The following is a 20,881-nucleotide window of genomic DNA, read 5'->3' on the forward strand; positions in this document are numbered from 1 at the left end:
GTCTGGATAATTTGAGTAATTCTTCACCCCTTGGATTTCAGCCCCAGGCATCATTTCTTCGGAACCCTATAGTGACCACGGGAGTTCTGTCTTTATCTCACCATCCCCCCACTCCCACCCCCTGCTTGTTTGCTACATTGTGACAATCACGCTGCGGACTTGTTTGTCCCTGGCCCTGCACAGCCTGCTGTCCTCACAGCACCCACCCGAGGGGGTTGCACACAGGCCGGGCTCAATCAACATCTTTGGGTAGGAATGAGTCACCCTACAAACAAAACCACAGGTTGACAAGGTCGTGTAACCGTGAGTGGAAAAATTCTGCTTGACCTTTTGACTAAAATTAAAGAAAGCAGGAATTGACCGCTCCCTACCATAAACTACTTAGAAATTTGCTTAGAGCTAGTTCACAGGAGGCAGCTGGACCCCAACCTGCTTACGCGAATAGGTATGTGTTTCTGATAAAGATAGAGATAGGATAAGGGTTAACAACTAACTGCCAACTCAGCTTCTGTAAACGGTTGCTTGCTTGCCTACCAAAGTATAAAAGCCCTTGCAAAAAGACTGAGAGTGCTCTTGGCCACCTCCTTGCCTTGAGCCCGCTCGCGAGTGTAATAAACGTTTTCTTCTGTTTTACCCACACACTTGGGTCTAGAGTTTTCGTGGTGCGCCCTCGGTCAACAGTCGCCGGGGCTGCCCAATGCGCGGGTTCATAAGTCTCAGCAAAACACACAGATTATTATAACCACGTCCCCAAACCAGACCTACAGCCCCAAACGGAGGCCTCCGTTCCCGCGACCCTCCCGAGACGGCGCGAGAAGAAGCAGGTCTGGGGCTGGGCCGCCGGCACACCGTCGTGCAGCCAGCCCATCTGCTCAGTGGTGACCAATAAGGGAGGCGCGCAGATCGTGGGGTGGGCGGGCCTCAGCCCAGGCAGCACCGCCGGAAACGGAACCTTACACCGTCCCCTCCACTGGAGTCCACTTTTTCGGAAGCAGTGGCCGAGACGCCCTGAACGAGCTGCGCCTGCGCACTGAGGTCTCCATGCACAACGGACCAATGAGCGGAGCGGTGGGCGGGCTGTAGGCCAGCGACCCGGCTTCCGGTTCCGGGGAGGCTCGGTGGGTTCGCTGTTGTATTACGTGTCGCAGGCGTCCGAGCTTTCTGCGGGCAGGTAAGGAGCTGCGCCCCGGGGGACGCGGGGCGTGGGGCGGGCCTTTTGTGACTTGCGAGGGCGGCCCCTGCGTGAGTGCCCGTCCGGGGCTCGGCGTCCCCGTGCGGTGTCGGGGCGGCGGCCCGCCGTCGGGCTGTCCGGGGCTGGTCCCGGGATGCGCGTCCTCCCGGGAGACGGTCCAGTCGGAGTACACCCTGCGGGCCCGCGACGGGCAGGTCGCGGCTGGTCCTTGTCCCCCCGACCCGGACACTGTGTGCAGCGCGGTGGGCACTGCGCCTCTTTTTCTTCCCATCAAGTAGAAGTGCGTTGGGTTGGAAGCGCAGCAGCCCGTGCAGCCCTGAGCACGCGGGTGTCAGCCTCTTCTTGGGGGACGTGGGGGCGGCAGCCACGGCCCAGAACGGGGATAGGCTTCCCGGTGTGTTTTTCATGTTTCGTGTCCATTATTCCAGCTTCGAGGAAACCGCTCGCAGCCAAGGGTTTGAACCACCTTCTCCTCCAGGGTCGTTCATTCACTGCCCGAGCAGAAGTGCGTGAATGTGTGTCTCCCCCCTGCCCCGTGTGTGTGTGTGTGCGCGTGCGCCTCCCCCCTGGCCCGTGAGCGTGTGTGTGTGTGTGTGTCCCCTGCCCCGTGAGCGTGTGTGTGTGTGTCCCCCCTGGCCCGTGAGCGTGTGTGTGTGTGTCTCCCCTGCCCCGTGAGCGTGTGTGTGTGTGTGTCCCCCCTGCCCCGTGAGTGTGTGTGTGCGCCTCCCCCCTGCCCCGTGAGCGTGTGTGTGTGTCCCCCCTGCCCCGTGAACGTGTGTGTGTGTGTCCCCCCTGCCCCGTGAACGTGTGTGTGTGTGCGCGTGCGCCTCCCCCCTGTCCCGTGAGCGTGTGTGCGTGTGTGTGTCTCCCCCTGTCCCGTGAGCGTGTGTGTGTGTGTCCCTTGCCCCGTGAGCGTGTGTGTGTGTGTCCCCCCTGCCCCGTGAGTGTGTGTGTGTGTGTCTCCCCCCTGTCCCGTGAGCGTGTGTGTGTGTCCCCCCTGCCCCGTGAGCGTGTGTGTGTGTCCCCCCTGCCCCGTGAGTGTGTGTGTGTGTGTCTCCCCCCTGTCCCGTGAGCGTGTGTGTGTCTCCCCCCTGTCCCGTGAGCGTGTGTGCGTGTGTGTCCCCCCTGCCCCGTGAGTGTGTGTGTGTGTGTCTCCCCCCTGTCCCGTGAGCGTGTATGTGTGTCTCCCCCCTGTCCCGTGAGCGTGTGTGTGTGTCCCCCCTGCCCCGTGAGCATGTGTGTGTCCCCCCTGCCCCGTGAGCGTGTGTGTGTGTGCGTGCGCCTCCCCCCTGTCCCGTGAGCGTGTGTGTGTGTCTCCCCCCTGCCCCGTGAGCGTGTGTGCGCCTCCCCCCTGTCCCGTGAGCGTGTGTGTGTGTCTCCCCCCTGTCCCGTGAGCGTGTGTGTGTCCCCCCTGCCCCGTGAGTGTGTGTGTGTCTCCCCCCTGTCCCGTGAGCGTGTGTGTGCGCGCGTGCGCCTCCCCCCTGTCCCGTGAGCGTGTGTGTGTGTCTCCCCCCTGCCCCGTGAGCGTGTGTGTGCGCGCGTGCGCCTCCCCCCTGTCCCGTGAGCGTGTGTGTGTGTCTCCCCCCTGCCCCGTGAGCGTGTGTGCGTGTGTGCGCCTCCCCCCTGTCCCGTGAGTGTGTGTGTGTGTCTCCCCCCAGTCCTGGGTACTGGCGGCACCCTGGCCTTCGCGGCTGCTGTGTCGGCGGCTCGCGAAGCTAAGAGGAGCCTCCCTTTCTGTGGAGTCACAGATTTCCTGGGAAGAACCGATGGGAGACACTTGACATACTGCTCACAAAAATGAGGGGATATTTCAAAATGAATATGAAGTGGGGGGGGAGGAAAGGAACATTTTATTCTTTTTTATTAAACAAGGGCATCAGAAAAGCAAACGACTAGTCAAAGAAAGTTGTTCGATTATGCAAATGAGATGCAAATCCAACTTGTATTTCATTAGTGAACATGCACTGTACAAAAGGCTGAAGCTCCTGGGGTATCTGCCTGTTCCCTGACCCGCTCATTTTTTTTTTTTTTTTTTTTTTTTTTTTTTTGCATTTTTCTGAAGCTGGAAACAGGGAGAGACAGTCAGACAGACTCCCGCATGCGCCCGACCGTGATCCACCCAGCACGCCCACCAGGGGGCGACGCTCTGCCCACCAGGGGGCGATGCTCTGCCCATCCTGGGCGTCGTCATGTTGCGACCCGAGCCACTCTAGTGCCTGGGGCAGAGGCCACAGAGCCATCCCCAGCGCCCGGGCCATCTTTGCTCCAATGGAGCCTTGGCTGCGGGAGGGGAAGAGAGAGACAGAGAGGAAGGAGGGGGAGGGGTGGAGAAGCAAATGGGCGCTTCTCCTATGTGCCCTGGCCGGGAATCGAACCCGGGTCCTCCGCACGCTAGGCCGACGCTCTACCGCTGAGCCAACCGGCCAGGGCTGACCCGCTCATTTTTGCGAGCAGTGTAGCTCTTGTTTCCTTAGAGCTGTGTCCTAACCTAAAGGTGTGGAGTTCAGCTAATGGTTTTTTTTTTTTTTTTGTACTTTTCTGAAGCTGGAAACGGGGAGAGACAGTCAGACAGACTCCCGCATGCGCCAGACTGGGATCCACTTGGCACGCCCACCAGGGGCGACGCTCTGCCCACCAGGGGGCGATGCTCTGCCCCTCTGGGGCATCGAACCACTCTAGCACCTGGGGCAGAGGCCACAGAGCCATCCCCAGCGCTCGGGCCATCTTTGCTCCAATGGAGCCTTGGCTGCAGGAGGGGAAGAGAGACAGAGAGGAAGGAGGGGGTGGGGGTGGAGAAGCAAATGGGTGCTTCTCCTATGTGCCCTGGCCCGGAATCGAACCCGGGTCCCCCGCACAGCAGGCCGACGCTCTACCGCTGAGCCAACCGGCCAGGGCCTCAGCTAATGGTTTTTGTCCCTCCTGGTGGTGTTGGAAATCTGATCCATTTTACATCCCACGCAAATACAATATACTCTTTTCTGGAAAGGTTGGATGGCCATGGATTGCTATAATCCAGATGGAAATCGTTTGCCTCCTCTATTCTGGGCCCTTGCGGTATAATTCTTGGCTTTTGCTGCAGGAGACACCAGGTTCTGAGGAGTTTAAAATAAAATATGGGAAATATTTGTTGCAGTCCCAACGTTGTTGGTGCCTTAGCAGGAACAGGGAGAGGCGCGCAGGGTGGGTGAGGAGTGGATGTGTGGTCACTGCTTGAGCGTGGAATGGCGGTAGTCCGCCTAGCATGCACCCTTTGTCAGTGATAATCGTATGGGAGAAACCTGTGCTGTTGCTGATGATCTGATGCGTGGCTGGAACTTACCAAAACAATGTCAGGTTAGGTTTGGAGTCTGTATCTTTTCATTTTTATTTTGGGAGATGGGATTGACCCGCGTCAGACCTGAATTTGTAGTGGGTCTCATTTATACTTGGCGATAGCTGCACAAGCCCTTGCTGTCTGATAAGTAACACCAGTGAGTATCTTTTCTCTCGTTTGTTTTCCTACAAGCATCATGGATCAGGTCATGCAGTTCGTTGAGCCAAGTCGGCAGTTTGTGAAGGACTCAATCCGGCTGGTTAAGAGGTGCACCAAGCCCGACAGGAAAGGTAATAACAGCTTCACGGTGAGAGAGAACGTTCAGTCGTTGCATTTTCTAAGCCGTTTCTTTGGTTGATATTGTCCTGTTTAATCGCTGTTGCATTACTTTCTTTTTTATCCACGTTTTTATTGATTTATTTCGCTTTACTGCTTTTTAACATTGTCGCTTCTTCCTAAGTTCTGCCTTACGCATTTTCCTGTATTGTGTTTTTCCAGTGGTGTCAGGTTACTGATTGCAGTCCTATTCTTTATGTTATGTTTGCCTTAGTCGCATTTAATGACGTTCGGGATTTTAGTATCTTCCATCTTTCTACTCGGGAAAACCTGCTGGGGCTCCTCTGTGCTCTGTGCTGCTCCCCCTCACTCCGCCTGACAGAACCCTAGCATGAATCAGCAGCATGTTTGTTGCCAACCGCGGAGGCCTAATTTCTTATTTGTCATGATTCTTGTGTTAAAAGGTGCTCCAAAGTTTGTCTACTTTTACTCAGTGATTGACTATTGTCCGGTTAGCAGTTGGGAGTACAACAGAGAATGCAATACACTATAGTATGCATATTGTAAAATATGTGACACTGTATACCAGGCAATAGTCCTTGTGATTATGGAGCTTAGACTTTTTCAGGGAAGGAAGTCAGAAACAAATAATGACAGTTACACTTTTTAACTACTGCAATGGAAGAGAAACTGAAGAACTAACAGGAGGACCAACCAACTAATAGCGCTCAGTGGAAACATTTCCAGGCTCTGAAACCTTGAAATGAAATGATGCTCAAGCCAGTTTGCTTTTCAGGCCTTATTTTTAGCTTCATCAAATTACCAAAGACAGTGGACCTGTATTTTATAAAAAGTTGTGTTCTGTGCGTTTATAATCTATATTTTTAGCATGTTATGAAGTTTTTATAAGACATATACTCTATTCTATCTACGTTTCCTTTTTGGCATTCCGGTCATTTGCTGAGAGGATAAACTATGTTACTGCTTGTTGATGAATTCACTAGTGTGGCATATACTTTATTTTAATGTTTCTTAATATCAATAAAGAATGAGAATTAAAAAATTCATCTGTGTATATATTATAAATAACTAGTGTCATGTTTTATTTAAAATTACATATTCTCAGGAGAAATGTATGCCAGTAAGTTTATGTCACTTCTAGTTTTTCCCCTGTACTTGCAGTGATGCTGTGAAAATGATAAATCTTGTGTTTTTCATCCAGAATTCCAGAAGATTGCCATGGCAACAGCAATAGGATTTGCCATAATGGGGTTCATTGGCTTTTTTGTGAAACTGATCCATATCCCTATTAACAACATCATTGTGTAAGTATACTTTCTCAGATACGCAATATCTAGACTGGAGTGAACATTGAAATCACTTGAGTTGACAGTTCGCCGCCTCCTCCGCGCAGGGCTCTGTCTGACTCTATAACGCTGCCAGAATCTGCTGGTTTGTGTTAAGTACCCGGTAGTTTGAAGTGGTGCTTGTTCTCGTTGTGATTAAACCGGGTGTTTGAGGGACTGTGGGAGGCTGTCCTGGTTGACAGCCACTGGGCTAGTCTGAGTCTTTGTTTTCAGCTAGCACACTGTCTGCCTAGTGATCATCCCCGTACGTAGTTCATGCTCTTTGTCTCGTTCAGAGGAGACGTTATGCTGGAGAGTTGAACACGTTTCTCAAGTGTGGGTTCTGAGTTTTTCAGATGTGTCTGTTCTCACAGCCGGTCATTCATCACCAGGGGCCTTCCGTCCACGGCCTCACAGCTCAAGGGCTCCCCTTCGTGCGGTCTCACAGCTCAGGGGCTCCCCTTCGCGCTGTCCCGGGGGTTGTAGGCGTGGCTCTCACGTAACTTACTGGTTGTGGTTCTGTCAGTGTCACAGCATACTGCATTCCTGTCAGTCCATCAGTGTCACAGCATACTGCATTCCTGTCAGTCCCTCAGTGTCACAGCATACTGCATTCCTGTCAGTCCCTCAGTGTCACAGCATACTGCATTCCTGTCAGTCCATCAGTGTCACAGCATACTGCATTCCTGTCAGTCCATCAGTGGCACAGCATACTGCATTCCTGTCAGTCCATCAGTGTCACAGCATACTGCATTCCTGTCAGTCCATCAGTGTCACAGCATACTGCATTCCTGTCGTTTAAAGCTTGCGTGCACTCGGAACTGACTGTTTCTCCTTCTTTTGCAGCGGTGGCTGAAGCCCGTTTAGAGGCGGGTTTCCATCTTGGGGATGGGCGCACGGTGAGGATTGGAGCAGCTCACGGAGGAAGCGTTCGCCTATCTGTCTTGTGTTCTTTCATTGTTTTTTCCAAGATGTTTTCTATTTCTAAATTAAAATAACTTCAAAATAAACAGACTTCTCTGTTTTCTATCACAGATATTTATCAGATTTTAACGCTAGGCAATAATGCCCCCCCCTTCCTCCCTTGTCGTTCTTTTTCCCACCCTCACATCTCGGTTCCTGGTGAAGTGGACGCTCGTGTCCGAGTGCCCTGCCCCGTGGACGAGGAAGCAGCAGCGAAGGGCAGTGAGGGACGAGGACAGAGCAGGGGGCAGTGAGGGACGAGGACAGAGCGAGGGGCAGTGAGGAAGGAGGATGGAGCGAGGGGCAGTGAGGGAGGAGGACGGAGCGAGGGGTAGTGAGGGACGAGGACGGAGCGAGGGGCCGTGAGGGACGAGGACGGAGCGAGGGGCGGCGAGGGAGGAGGACGGAGCGAGGGGCGGTGAGGGAGGAGGACGGAGCGAGGGGCGGTGAGGGACGAGGACGGAGCGAGGGGCAGTGAGGAAGGAGGACAGAGCGAGGGGCAGTGAGGAAGGAGGACAGCGAGGGGCAGTGAGGGAGGAGGACAGAGCGAGGGGCAGTGAGGGAGGAGGACAGCGAGGGGTGGCGAGGGACGAGGACAGCGAGGGGCAGTGAGGGACGAAGACAGAGCGAGGGGCAGTGAGGGAGGAGGACAGAGCGAGGGGCAGGGTCGGGTGTTGTCCCAACACGCTCAGTGGAAGCAGGTGGCCAGGGCCCCTGGGGAAACAGCTTCCTGAAAACCAGGTGAGGACTCCACAGTGAGAGGCCCTCCTCAGCTGACCGGTCAGTCACAGTCCTGGACAGCGGCATTCCGAATTTGTCAACTCACTGATTGAATGTGAGACAAAAGGGGCCTTCTTTACCATTTAGAAAATAGTAATATCAAGTGAGACAGTTTATACTCTTAAAAATCTTTTATTTTTCTGTCCATTTAGTGTCCAGTTACTGAACTGTATTTCCCAAGTCCTGATGTGTTTTTATGAAATTGCTTTGTAGCACCCACTTGGTAAATGTGCTCTACCTGACTGGTCTGCTTGGGCAGCGGCCTTCCATGTGGGGTCTGTGGTCAGAGCAGAGTGTTTCCATGGTGATAGGCACATTTTCTGCCTGTCTCTGAAGTGCTGACCGTGCTTGTGGTGAATGATTGGTGTTTCCAAGGAAATGAAAACGCAGGCTTGGCCATCAGTGGTCTCGGACACCATAGAACTGCACTTTACAGATAATTTGGCACCTTAAAGGACAAAAGCTTGTGTATACATGTATGCACAGACATGCCTATATATGCACAAATACATACACATACATGTATATGGTATTCTGGCAAAAATCAGTCTAAAACGTAGACTTGCTTCAAAGGTGTAGAAGGCGTATATTCTCTTAAAGGATATTATGAATTCCTATTTGTGGCCTACGTTCAGGCTGCTTATTTTGCTGACTTTCTGGTTTTTGACACACAGGTAGTGAGGTATCACACAGATGTTGTGTGTGTACGCAGGTGTTGTGTGTATACATGTGTCAAATGAGGCCTGACCACAAACAGGGGTGATAGAAGCATGCAGTGCTCACACTCAACAGCTGAACTGTTAAATCGAAAAAAATGAAATAGATTTTCCTTATTACCCATACTCCTCGCATATCTAAGCCAGTAGTGCCTTTGTGTTACAGGATAGTAATTCTTTTTTTTGTATTTTTCTGAAGTTAAAAACGGGGAAGCAGTCAGACAGACTCCCACATGTGCCCGACCGGGATCCACCCGGCATGCCCACCAGGGGGTGATGCTCTGTCCATCTGGGGCATTGCTCTGTTGCAACCAGGGCCATTCTAGTGCCTGGGGCAGAGGCTATGGAGCCATCCTCAGCACCTGGGCCAACTTTGCTCCAATGGAGCCTCGGCTGCGGGAGGGGAAGAGAGAGACAGAGAGGAAGGAGAGGGGGAGAGGGGGAGAAGCAGATGGGTGCTTCTCCTGTGTGCCCTGGCCGGGAATCGAACCCGGGACTCCTGCACGCCAGGCTGATGCTCTACCACTGAGCCAACCGGCCAGGGCCCAGAATAGTCATTCTTAACTTCAAGTAAAAAAGCTTCTGGGGGGAATGTCTCTAAAACTCGGTTCCCGCCCCCAGAGCCCCTGCACAGCAGGACTGGACGGGCCTGTGCATGTGCGTCCAGTCTCCCTGCTGGCGGCTGGTGGTGCTTGGCCACACTTGGAGTAGCAAGTTTGTAAAGGTCTTGAATCTTTTCCGTTGTCTAAACACCTGTAGCAAAACATACTAATGCCTTTGTAGTGGTAGTTCTGTCCTCTTCCTAAGCCAGTGCGTGGCCACCTAAAATCTAACGAGAAACCAAGAGAAAGACACGCGAGAGCGAGACAGAAACAGGGCCGACGGGACCAGGACGGCCGAGCTGGTGGGAGTGGGCGGGGTGGCAAGCCCGGGTCCGGTGCCGGTGCCGGTTTCGGTGGTGTTGTTCCTGGCGGAGGGCAGGGCATCCCTCCACACTGTCCCTCTGGCTCACGTCTGCCACCTGCTGGGTTCTGCTGGGAAGGAAGGGTGTCGAAGTCAACAGGTGTGTGGGCTGTGTTCAAAGAGCACCTGTCAGCTTCTGCTTCCGGTGAGGAGTCTGCCTCTCAAGTTTCCCCCAGTCTTACTTCTGTAGGTAGATCGGGTTCCTGGTGCAGTGGTTTCAGTTTCCCAGGCTAATCCTACCTGTAACCTCTACAGGTAGAACCCACACGTGTGTGAGTGTGTATCTCCCAGATGATTTTTGACTTTTTTAAAAATTAACTTGGACGATAGCCCCGTTTTGTAGAAAGGCTCCTGGAATGTCGATTTTGTGATTTAGTAAAGCTTATTAAAATGGATCAGCAGCCTGACCAGGTGGTGGTGCAGTGAATAGGGTGTCAGACTGGGATGCAGAGGACCCAGGTTCGAAACCCTGAGGTCGCTGGCTTGAGCCCAAAGTTTGCTGGCTTAAAGCCCAAAGCTGCTGGCTTGATCGAGGGGTCACTTGCTCTACTGTAGCTCCCCAGTCAAGGCACATATGAAAAAGCAATCATTAAACAACTAAGGTGCTGCAACAAAGAATTCCTGCTTCTTCTCTCTCTCCCTTCCTGTCGGTCTGTTCCTATCTGTCCCTCTCTCTGTCTCTGTCACACACACACATACACACACACACATACACACAAATAAATAAAAATTTAAAAAGATTTATCTAAGAAAACCCAAAACAAATCCTCAGACAAGTCACTATTTAATATAAATGTATTCTTTACCAAACACTTTTGAATTTCTAAATGAATAGTATCACAATTAAACATTTTAAGTTATTGGTTATCTCTTCTGTCCTAGGAGGTACTGTTGAAATGTGTTAAGGATCCGAGTCTGGTACTAGTTACAAGGGGGTGTCAGAACCAGTCAGTCTTTCTTCTTTCCCCCCGGGGATTGAAGTTTGGAAAGTAAAACAGCTTGACCCAGACATTAAAAATAGGATTTTCTTTAATTCTCCTTTCTGGCTATTTTAGAATGAGTTTTCTGATTTCCCATTTATTTCTTCCCAAAAGGCTCATTTGGACAATAGTAAATAGAATTTAGACAATTTTTGGCTGAGAAGAGCCCAGCTGTGGGCCCACAATTTAGCAGGACATTTGTCTCCTATCGAAGTTCTAAAAGGCATCTTCTCAGACGGAGCCGTTTTGGAGGCGGTGGGAGGGGTTTCTGAACACCGCCCCCATGGAAATGTTGGTATTTGAGGGCTGGGAGTCATGCGTTCATGGTGGTGCCCAGATAGCTCTTTCTCTGCAAGTGGTAAAGCAGTCTTTTAGGTGTAATTAGCCTCTGATATTTATTTAAGAGTCTAGAGTACATTAACTACAGGATCATAAATTTAGAGGACTGGGGACCCACGTCCCTTAGACCTATGAATAGATTTTTATAAAATTAGCTTTATTTAAAACATGTCACTTTCAGAAAATTTCCCAGAAAATAAAAATTAATCTTGGTGATTTATATCAAAAGGATACAAGGAGTAGAAATAGTCTTCTCAAGTGAGGGGAGATTGGTTTTCTTTTATCAGTGTTCTGAAAAACACGGCGTCAGCCGTCATGTTCCGCAGCGTAGATCCGGTGGCGTGGCCGCATCCCACACCTGTTCCGGAGCGGTGGTTCTGTGGTTCGGCGCTCCATTCATCCCTTTGTAATCCACTCACACCTGCTCCGAGGCTCTGTCCTTGAGTTTCAATAAGCGTCATCACTCCAGGTGTCCTAGAGCTTTTCAGCCATTCACCTACCTAGGAAGCATCTCCTAAAAGCTATAAATATGATATTATAATTTTTTTTGAATAGAGTTATTGCAAAAAACCCTGATAGCAGACAATGACACATGATCTGTGCCTATAGTGATTTTTTTGGTCGACCATCTAATAGAAATAATAGACACTTATGCAGATTTCTAGAAGCTCTTTCCAATCACGCGAATCTCTTGAATTATTTAAAGGGTATTATTAAAGTAATATTTTTAATTGGCTCACCAAGGGGCCAAGTCACGCAGTACATTATAAATGTCCCATTAGAGAGTTAGAATTCACCGGGTTCTCGGGTGACCCGAATGGCACGGTTTTCCGGGAACAGAGGGCTTTGCTGGGATCTTAGACTTTGAGGTCAACGTCGGGGTGGCTCGTTCCACGTTCTCTCCGCCACTGCCTCTTGCTTCAGCGCCCTCAGTCCGCCCGCCCCGTCTAACGTCGCCGCCTGCAGACCCGCTGTGCGCCTGCTGACGGTGAGCGCCAGACACCTGCACACACGTCCGCCCCCTGCCCTGTCCACCTAACGATGATCTCAGGGCCCAGTTTGCTGCTAACCTTTGTGACTGGGCTTCAATGTTGGTCCACCTACTTGACCATCCAGCTCCCTGATGGGAGAGAGGAAATCCGTTAACACTACCGCGCTTGCATAGGCCAAAGAAATCCCGTGTGATTCCCGCCAATCATCCTGCCAGTTAGACGTCAGCCCCTGCTGCCCGGACCGCCCCTCACCGGGGGTCCTGCTGCCCCGCCCCGGCAGCGAGGCGACCGGTTCCTGTGGGTTTTGCCGAATAGGTTTGACTCCTTGAGTTGCTTCTACGCTCTTTGCCCAGTTGGATCTCTCCCCGTACCTCCGTGGTTCTCACACTTGAATGTACGTCAGAGTCCGCTGGGGAGCTTTCTGGAGAGAGTTTTCTGGGCTTTGTGCCCAGAGGCACTGATTCGACAGGTAAGGAAGGACCCATGAATTGGCACTCTGACAAGGTCACAGGCGAAACTCCCGGTTCAGGGCCACACTTTGAGAGCCAGTGTTTTGAGTGGAACACTGTCAGAGGGAGGACCCCTCCCCGTCCCCCAGTCCCAGCTGCTTTGCACCCAAACCTTTGCCAAGCCGGGTCTCACTCTTCCTGCAGCGGGCGAGGTGCCAGGACACCAGAAGACATGAAACAGCTGACCAAGAGGCCAGAGTGGCACTGACGGGACCGCCTCGGACGCTGACAGCCTCCCTCCCCCACGCCCTTCACCTCACCTGCCACTGAACTCGCCTCACGCGTGAACTTTCTGTTCTCCCTCTCAAGGGGGGTACGCGTGCATCACATCAGCTCAGCGCCCGAAAGATTTAAATCCGTTCAGTGTTTCTGCCTGTTTCCTCAGTGCAGTTTTCACCGAATTTAACAAGGTGAACTAGGTCAAAAATAGAAAGATGTGCCCCAAGTGGCTTCTGGCTCTGACACTTGACTGCCTTCGTGGATTGAGTTTGAATTTAATAAACCAGATACAACTGTATCTTGTGACAGGTCTCTGTTTTCCTTCTGGGTTCGTATCGTCAGAGTGCGCACGAGACCGAAGGCAGCACAAAGCTCACGTCGTGGATTACCAGAAAATCTCATCTCCTGTTATTGGTTATATTGCCAGCTATGGGAATCGCAGCCAGTAGCTTGTCAGCACTGAGAGTTGGGAAGTCGCCGTGGTCCTTGCTGAGGTCGGATTTCTTGTGCATCTTCCCGAGGATAGATAAACAGGGACTTTGATGACTTGGGCCTTTTCTTTCATGGTTCATATAGTAGGAGACAGAAGAGCTAAAACAAAGGTTTAAAATTAGAAAAAGAGATGATGTATTCGCTGATTCACATTTCTGATGCAAACCCCCAAAATTCCTACATCCCTCTTAGGCCAAAGAAGAAATAAAAAAAAATTGTGTGTGTGTGTGTGTATCTTACTCAGCAAATGAAATTAGTGGCAAAGCTATATAAAAACTTACGGGATGTGGTCAAACTCTGAAGCCTAAAATGGTTTTTCTTTGTTTTTGTTTTTGTTTTTTTAAAGACTATTATTTTAAAGGCAATTTTAGGTTCACAGTGAAATCAAGAAGGAGGGACGGACACATTTCCCTTATACCCTCACCCCCCCACGTGTAACCGCCCCCATTGTCAACATCCCTCCCCCCACTAGAGTGGGACATTTGTCACAATTGCTGAACCTACCCTGACATGTCATCGCCCCCAAAAGTCCATAATTTGCCTTGTGGTTGACCCCTGGTCTTGGACATTGTACGGGTTTGGACAAATGTATAGTGACGTGTATCCACCACTACAGTATCGTACAGATCAGTTTCTCTGCCCTAAAACCCCTCTGTGCTCTGCCTCCTCCTCCTCCCTCCTCTCACCGACCCAGACCCCTGACAGCCGCTGGTCATTCTCCTTGTCTCCAGAGTTGAGCCTTTTTCCAGAATGCCACATGGCTGGAGCCACACGGTGTGTGACCCCAGCAGACTGGCTTCTCTCACGTCCCTATAGGTAGTTAACGGTCCCTCTGTGCCTCCTCACGGCTCAGGCATTCATTTCTTCTTGGCGCCGAATAATCTTCCACTGTCTGGGTGTCTCAGTATTTATTTATCCATCCCCTCCTGAGGGATGTCTGGAATAAAGAAGCTGCTATGAGCATCTGTGTGTGGACGTAACTTTTCAGCTCCTTTGGGTAAATAATAGCAAGGACCGCCGTTGGATCACAGGGAAAGAGTATGTGTAGCGTTGCCAGGAGCTGCCAGGCTGTCTCTCAAAGTGGCAGCACCCGTTGTGCGTTCCCACGGCGACAACTGAGAGTTCCCGTCGTGCTCCATCAGCTCCTGGTGTCCGTGTTTTGGTGTGTAGTGGTATCTTCTGGTTTGCGTCTGAATTTTCCTGGTGACCTGGGAGGCGGAGCGCCTTTCCGTCTGCTTATTTGTCATCTGTGTTGTCCCTGGCGAGGGGTCTCTTAGTGACTTTGTCCCATTTATAATCAGGTTGTATTCTTATTGTTGAATTTTAGGAGGGTTTTTCTGTTGGTTTGTTTGCAAATTTTGGAGAACGGTCCTTTCTCGTATAAGTCTTGGCGAATATTTTCTCCCAGTCTGTGTCTTTTTAAAATTCTCTTGACACTGTCTGGCATAGCCAAGCTTTGAAATTTAACAGGAAGTCCTGCTTATCAATTATTATTATTTTTCTTCATCAGTGATGCCTTTGGTGTTGTGTCTAAAATGTCATCACAAGACACAGTTGGATTCTCTGCTTTGTTACCTTCTAGGAGTTTACAGTTTTGCATTTTATCTAGGATTCTCTGCTCTATTTTGAGTTAATTTTTCAGAAGGTGTGAGGTCTGTGTTTGGATGTATTCATCTACTTATCTATCTATTCCTTTCATTTTGCAGTGGTTGTTTAGTTCTCCGAACACCATTTGTCGGAAAGACCTTTTCTGCTTCCTGGTTTTGCCTTTGCTTCTTTGTCAAATGTCAGTTGACTGTATTTGTGTGGTCTTTCTATGGGCTCTCTGTTCTGTTCCACTGATCTATACGTCGGTTCCTTCGCCGATATGGAACAGCTCTGACTACTGAGGCAGATAGTACGTCTCAAAGTCAGGTAGTGCTGGTCCTCTGACTTTGTTCTTCTTTAATATTGTGAGATCCGCAAAATAACTTACAGAGATTTTGATGGGGATCACATCATTGAATCTATAGATGGAGTTGAGAAGAACTGAATCTTTATTTTTAAAAGATTTTTATTAATTTTAGAGAGAGGAGAGAGAAAGAGAGAAAGTAGAGGGGGGAGTGGGAAGCATCGACTCGTAATAATTGCTTCCCGTCTGTGCCTTGACGAGCAATCTCCGGGCTCTTGAACTGGTGACCTCAGCATTCCAGGTCCACGCTTTTATCCACTGCGCCACCATGGGTCAGGCTGAATCTTGAATCTTGTCCATGAACATGGACTGTCTCCCTATTTGTTTAGTTAGTTCTTTGATTTCATTCATCAGAATTTTGTCGGCAGCTGACCCGCCGCCTCTAGCTCTTCAAGTTCATGGGTGGGATTCGGAAGCCAGCCCGGTGGATTCACCGTATTTCACAGCCCACACACGAAGCCCTCCCTGTTGGCCACCCGGACTGTGCTGGTAGGAGGTGGCACCGCTTCGCCCCGTCATTGCCCTGCGTGAGGACAGGACATTGCCCTGCGTAAGGACAGGACATTGCCCTGCGTGAGGACAGGACATTGCCCTGCGTGAGGACAGGACATTGCCCTGCGTGAGGACAGGACACAGCTCCTCCCCGCCGTTTCCCCGAGGAGATCGCAACGCTGCTCGACCACTGCTGAGCCATTTCCTGTGGAAGTGTAAGTGCCTCCGAGGGCTGTCTGTCTTAGAGCTCACCCTGTACCTCGGTGGCTCAAGTGTTCCCGCTGAATATCCTATGAGACCAACCCCACTGTCATTCCAGATGATTTAGACACTTTTGATATAAAAAGACAGAGTTTCGAGAGCTACCACTGCATACTGCTATATATTGTAGGAAGGAGAAAACATAGAAAAATGGACTGGGAGGGAAGGTTTGGCGATAACGCGTACAGAAATTAATGAACTCTGAGCGTGTGTTTAATGAATGGTTACATTCGCATTTCATTTTTGTTTTATTGAAGGGAGGCAGACACAGAATTTAAGGCAAGAGACCTCGACTGGGTTTCATTGAAAATTTTGTTGAAAAAATAGGAGCCAGAGGTCACCTCTGCTGTGGCCCTTTTGTACCGGAATTCTTTCCTGCCCGCCCGACTCACACCGGGACCTTGGCCTCTGTTCCTGCCGTCAGACCCGCGTGAGGCTTACGCCCTGCTCGGTCTCAAGAGGGCGGCCTTCAGACTTGAACGACAGCGCCGGCCCTCCTGGGTCCGAGGCCTCCCCGGGGCTGGAACGGACGCGCAGGCTCTCCTGAGCCGTCTGTGTTCTGACTCTCCCTGCGCATCTTGGGATTTGCCCGTCTCCGTCGTTACACGAGCCAACAACGCCTTATCTATCGCAGCCTCTCGGTATGTGTGCGTCCTGTGGGTTCTGATTTCTGGAGGGCTTGGTGAACGCACGGTGAGAATGTGGAGTACGCGTCCACCGGCACAGGAAGTGGCCAGCATCGTGCACATGCTAGAAGCTAGGAGAGTCATGGGACAGATGGTTCCTTGGAGCCTCAGGGCCTCCGGAAGGAACCCGTCCAGCCAGCACCTGGATCTCAGACTTCCGGCCTCCGGACCTGGAAGAGAACACATTTCTGTTGTTCTAAGCCTCCCAGTTCGTGACAATTTGTTACAGGAACTGAGGACAATTCCTTCGGTCCGTGAACCCCTGTTAATGGAGTTTGACCATCAGAGCCCACGGGTGAAGGAAAGGGACAGTCAGACCTTTCTTGTTGCCCTTGAATTGTTTGAATTTTCTAACAGGCATCCGGCCATCTGATCATAAAACGTCTCTGTAGGTGGCCTGTCACATAAGCCATGTGAGTGGGTCTGTCGCATCCCTGCTGTGAGCCACCTCGTGCCCGAGAAGTTCTCGGTCCTCTTGCCTCGTGGCCGCTGCTGGCAGGGAGAGGGTCTGGCAGGGAGAGGGTCTGGCAGACACGGCACGTGAGATGGCCGCGTATCTGGACGGGTCAGTCCCGCCCCGTGGTCGCGGTGATGGTGGCAGCCGTAGCGGCGGGGACCTCTACTAAAGCAACGAGTTCTGATCTACGTGGGGAATGTCCTCTCACGCTGGGGTTTAGTGCACGCCCGCGGCTCACTTGCACCCTCGCACGGGGCAGGGGTGTCTGGTACCCAGGCCGTTCCCGTAGCCCTCCCACTCCGTGCAAGGTCAGACCCACAGGTCCTAGGACGTGGGTCCCACCCTTGTCGTTGGGGCCGTGGTGGAGAGACAGTGAAGCAGAGGAGACAGTGGTCAACGGGAGAGAGCGGGCACAAGGCAGGAAGGCAGGCCAGGGTGACCTGAGGACCGTGCCACCGCGGTGCCCGGCTGATCCTGTGTGTCCCCAAGCAGTCACAGAGGGGGGGGGGGCTCAGCCGAGTCTGCCCAGGGCTTCCAGAGCACCTGTGAGCAGCTGTCAAAGGCGGGGGCCCAGCTCCCTCCCTGTCTCACAGAGGCTGTCCTTCCTCTGTGCCACCACGGTGCCCGGCTGATCCTGTGTGTCTCCCTGCGGTCACAGAGGGGGGCTCAGCCGAGTCTGCCCAGGGCTTCCAGAGCACCTGTGAGCAGCTGTCAAAGGCGGGGGCCCAGCTCCCTCCCTGTCTCACAGAGGCTGTCCCAGTTCTGTGCCCCTGGCATCAGAAGAGCACAGGACCTCCTCCGTATGTCCCTGTGGGTGCAGCGGCAGGCCCTAGAGCCACGTGGCTGCAGGTAGGCTTGTTCCTCCGCAGCTGAGCGACCCACCAGTCCTGCTGCTTGTCCTCTGGACCCTCTGGCACAGGGTCACCCTGTCGGATGAGGACGTAGGGAACTGACACCTTGCCGTTCGGCTCTCCCTGTGAGTGACAGCCACGTGAGGGCGTGGAGGCTGGTTGTCTCTTAGGGACTCGGTGTGACTGCCTCCTGACCCACCCTGGGCCTTACTTCTTCTCTTGTGGGAGATAAAGGCGGTAAACACCTGTTTTTCAGAAGTGTGCGTGAGCATAGCGTGAGGTCTTGAGAGCATTGGGCTTAGAACAAATCCATAAAACAAAGTCCCGGATGGGGAAGGAGGGAGTCGGATGATGGGAGATGGCTTTGTGCCAAAAAATTTTCCTAAAAGGCTGTAAAAATTTTAAGCGAGCCATGATAATCTAGCTTCATAACCACATCCATTGGGTGTTTATATCATTTTCGTACTGTGTTTTTTTGCTATTAAGTAAGTAGAAGGAATGCAGTCATTGCTCTAACTTGCATTTTTGGTTATGATTTAGGATCGTATTTTCTCATGATCTGTTTACTCTTTGTAAATCTCTGTACAGTTCTTTGTGTGAAACATTTTAATCTTTTCCCAGATAGCTAATGGGATGTTAATATAAAGAACCATTAACATGCAAAATTAAATTGAAAAAAATATATGATTATTTTAATACTTAAAAGTATATATATATTTTTTCTAGTTTGATTGCTTTTTAGTTTGTTTTTCTGTTTCTTTCTGTGGGTTGTAAATATTTTATATTCAAATACGTTTGTTTATCCTGCTGTGACTTCTTCTGTTGCTTCAAAGACGAAACGGCTCCCATGATGCACGTCTCATAAACATCCTATCGTATTATGTGTAGACTTTGTTTTCAGATTTCTGAAGTTTTGTTTTTCTCTTTGATCTGGAATTCATTTTGTTTGGATGTACCAGAACTATTTACACAATTGCCGGGCATTACACATACCAGCTGATTAAATGACACTTCACAGAACCCTCGATCCGAAGCCTGTCCATCCGATCGGTCACTCACTTCACCTGCAGGTGTGCTGTGCGGACTCCCTGAGGCCGAACCTCTTCCCGCCGTTAGCTCACTGCCTTGACTTGCTCTTTGTTTCTGTCAGACGACCAACTGAAAACATTAAGACCATTGCTTATTATCCCAATTATAAAAATAATAGGTCACCCTTTATGGATGGCTGCACCCTCCCCCCCCCCCAACACCCAGACACAAAAAGGCGGAAAGGTAAAAATGAGAAACACTCAACTCGAAAACACAACCCCTTGTTAGCTCTTGTTATATTTCATTTCCACTTTTAGGAGGTGTGATTTTCAGTTTGTGAAGTTTCCCTCGTCTATAAAAAATGGCTTCGTACTTGTATTTGCTCATATCGTATCGTTGCAGGAAACGAAATTAAATGTATGAAGCCGGGCCCTTCCTCGCCCTTCTGTCGTTCTCTGTCTCTCCCAGACCGATGGCCGCATTATTTCTGTGTTGGTTCGTGGGGGGGGGGGGAGTGGGGAGAACAGGAGCTACCTCGGGAGGTATTTTACTCCCCGCTTTATTCGCGGCAGCTAGAACGGCGTGGGAGCCCATTGGTGCTTGCCGGATGGCCGAGATTATTGCGCAGTGGTTTATTGAGCACCGGCAAGGACAGGATGGATCGCTCTACGGAGGTGAAGTTGTGGAGAGTCTTTTCTGTGGGGTGTCCTCAGTGTTCAGGGCCTGAAGGCCTTTCTGTTTTCTTTCTGGGGGGGTGCTTAGTATCTTTGGAGATAAAGCTTCAATCTTGTGACTGGAGTCCCGAGGAAGAGGCGGGGAGGTTGAGCAGGAGAGGGGGTCCAGCACCCGGAGGATTGAGGTTTCTTTATTCTTTTCTTTTTCTTTTTGTAAAACATTTGTTTATTTATTTATTTATTTATTTATTTATTTATTTACAGAGACAGAGAGAGAGTCAGAGAGAGGGATAGACAGGGACAGACAGACAGGAATGGAAAGATGAGAAGCATCAATCATTAGTTTTTCATTGCGCGTTACACCTTAGTTGTTCATTGATTGCTTTCTCATATGTGCCTTGACTGGGGGGCTTCAGCAGACCGAGTGAACCCTTGCTCAAGCCAGCGACCTTGGGTTCAAGCTGGTGAGCTTTGCTCAAACCAGATGAGCCCGCGCTCAAGCTGGCGACCTCAGGGTCATGAACCTGGGTCCTCCACATCCCAGTCCGACGCTCTATCCACTGCACCACTGCCTGGTCAGGGTATCTTTTTCTTTTTAAATTGTCCCTGGAACATTCCAGAAGTGTGCGTGTCACCCTTGTGCAGACAGCGGGCTGGTCTTCCCCATTTCACTTCATACTATGAGTACATTTGCTGCCAGGGAGACCCACGCTGGCTGAGGTCGCTACAGTGCTATGGGTGACCTCGCACGAATCCCTCTGACTTCTATGGGCTGGGGAATGTGAGGGTCGAAGCCTCCACTCCCTACATGATGGCGTGGGGAGGGGGCAGAACCTGAGGCTGGAACCGCTCTGTATCGAGACGTCAGTGTGTTCGTCCTCCTCAGTTCCCTAAGTCATCACGCCCTTGTGTCCCTGGTGCCCCCCGTGCTGCAGCTCTCGGGTGTCTGTGTGAGTGGGGGGAGGGACCCGTGTCCTCCCACAGCCCCCCCATGTCCTCCCACAGTCCCCGTGTCCTCCCACAGGCCCCCTGCTCCCACAGTCCCCCCGTGTCCTCCCACAGCCCCCCCATGTCCTCCCACAGTCCCCGTGTCCTCCCACAGTCCCCTGTGTCCTCCCACAGTCCCCCGTGTCCTCCCACAGCCCCGCCTGCTCTCACAGTCCCCCCGTGTCCTCCCCCCGTGTCCTCCCACAGTCCCCCGTGTCCTCCCACAGCCCCCGTGTCCTCCCACAGTCCCCCCCGTGTCCTCCCACAGCCCTCCGTGTCCTCCCACAGCCCCCGTGTCCTCCCACAGTCCCCCCCGTGTCCTCCCACCGTGTCCTCCCACAGTCCCCCTGTGTCCTCCACCGTGTCCTCCCACAGCCCCCCCGTATCCTCCCACAGTCCCCGTGTCCTCCGAC

The 20,881-nt window shown here is 51.6% G+C and overlaps 1 protein-coding gene and 1 non-coding gene across 8 annotated transcripts; one reads left to right on the forward strand and one right to left on the reverse strand.

Moving 5' to 3' along the window:
• The first annotated feature begins 1,021 nt into the window (after positions 1 to 1,021).
• SEC61G (SEC61 translocon subunit gamma) lies at positions 1,022 to 7,132 on the forward strand. 7 transcript variants are annotated; one of them, XM_066240127.1, is made up of 5 exons: positions 1,022 to 1,171; positions 1,621 to 1,697; positions 4,698 to 4,795; positions 6,004 to 6,106; positions 6,974 to 7,132. In XM_066240127.1, the coding sequence occupies exons 3-5, from the start codon at positions 4,702 to 4,704 to the stop codon at positions 6,981 to 6,983; spliced, it is 207 nt and encodes a 68-aa protein (XP_066096224.1). In that variant the 5' UTR covers positions 1,022 to 1,171; positions 1,621 to 1,697; positions 4,698 to 4,701; the 3' UTR covers positions 6,984 to 7,132. The 7 variants fall into 7 exon arrangements, with proteins under 7 accessions (XP_066096224.1, XP_066096223.1, XP_066096226.1 ...); XM_066240129.1 differs by lacking the exon at positions 1,022 to 1,171 and adding an exon at positions 1,178 to 1,472; XM_066240126.1 differs by lacking the exon at positions 1,621 to 1,697 and having other exon boundaries at positions 1,023 to 1,171.
• On the reverse strand, positions 4,012 to 4,087 carry TRNAS-GCU (transfer RNA serine (anticodon GCU)). Its single transcript has one exon. It is a non-coding gene; the product is annotated as a tRNA-Ser (tRNA).
• Positions 7,133 to 20,881: the final 13,749 nt, after the last annotated feature.

The sequence above is a fragment of the Saccopteryx bilineata genome, chromosome 7, assembly GCF_036850765.1.
Source record: "Saccopteryx bilineata isolate mSacBil1 chromosome 7, mSacBil1_pri_phased_curated, whole genome shotgun sequence".
NCBI lineage: Eukaryota > Metazoa > Chordata > Mammalia > Chiroptera > Emballonuridae > Saccopteryx > Saccopteryx bilineata.

Bases quoted from the DNA above. Each gene is read 5' to 3' on its own strand.
- SEC61G (XM_066240127.1), top strand. From the start codon at position 4,702: ATGGATCAGGTCATGCAGTTCGTTGAGCCAAGTCGGCAGTTTGTGAAG. The intron at 4,796-6,003 runs GTAATAACAGCT...TTTTTCATCCAG, and splicing joins CACCAAGCCCGACAGGAAAG to AATTCCAGAAGATTGCCATG.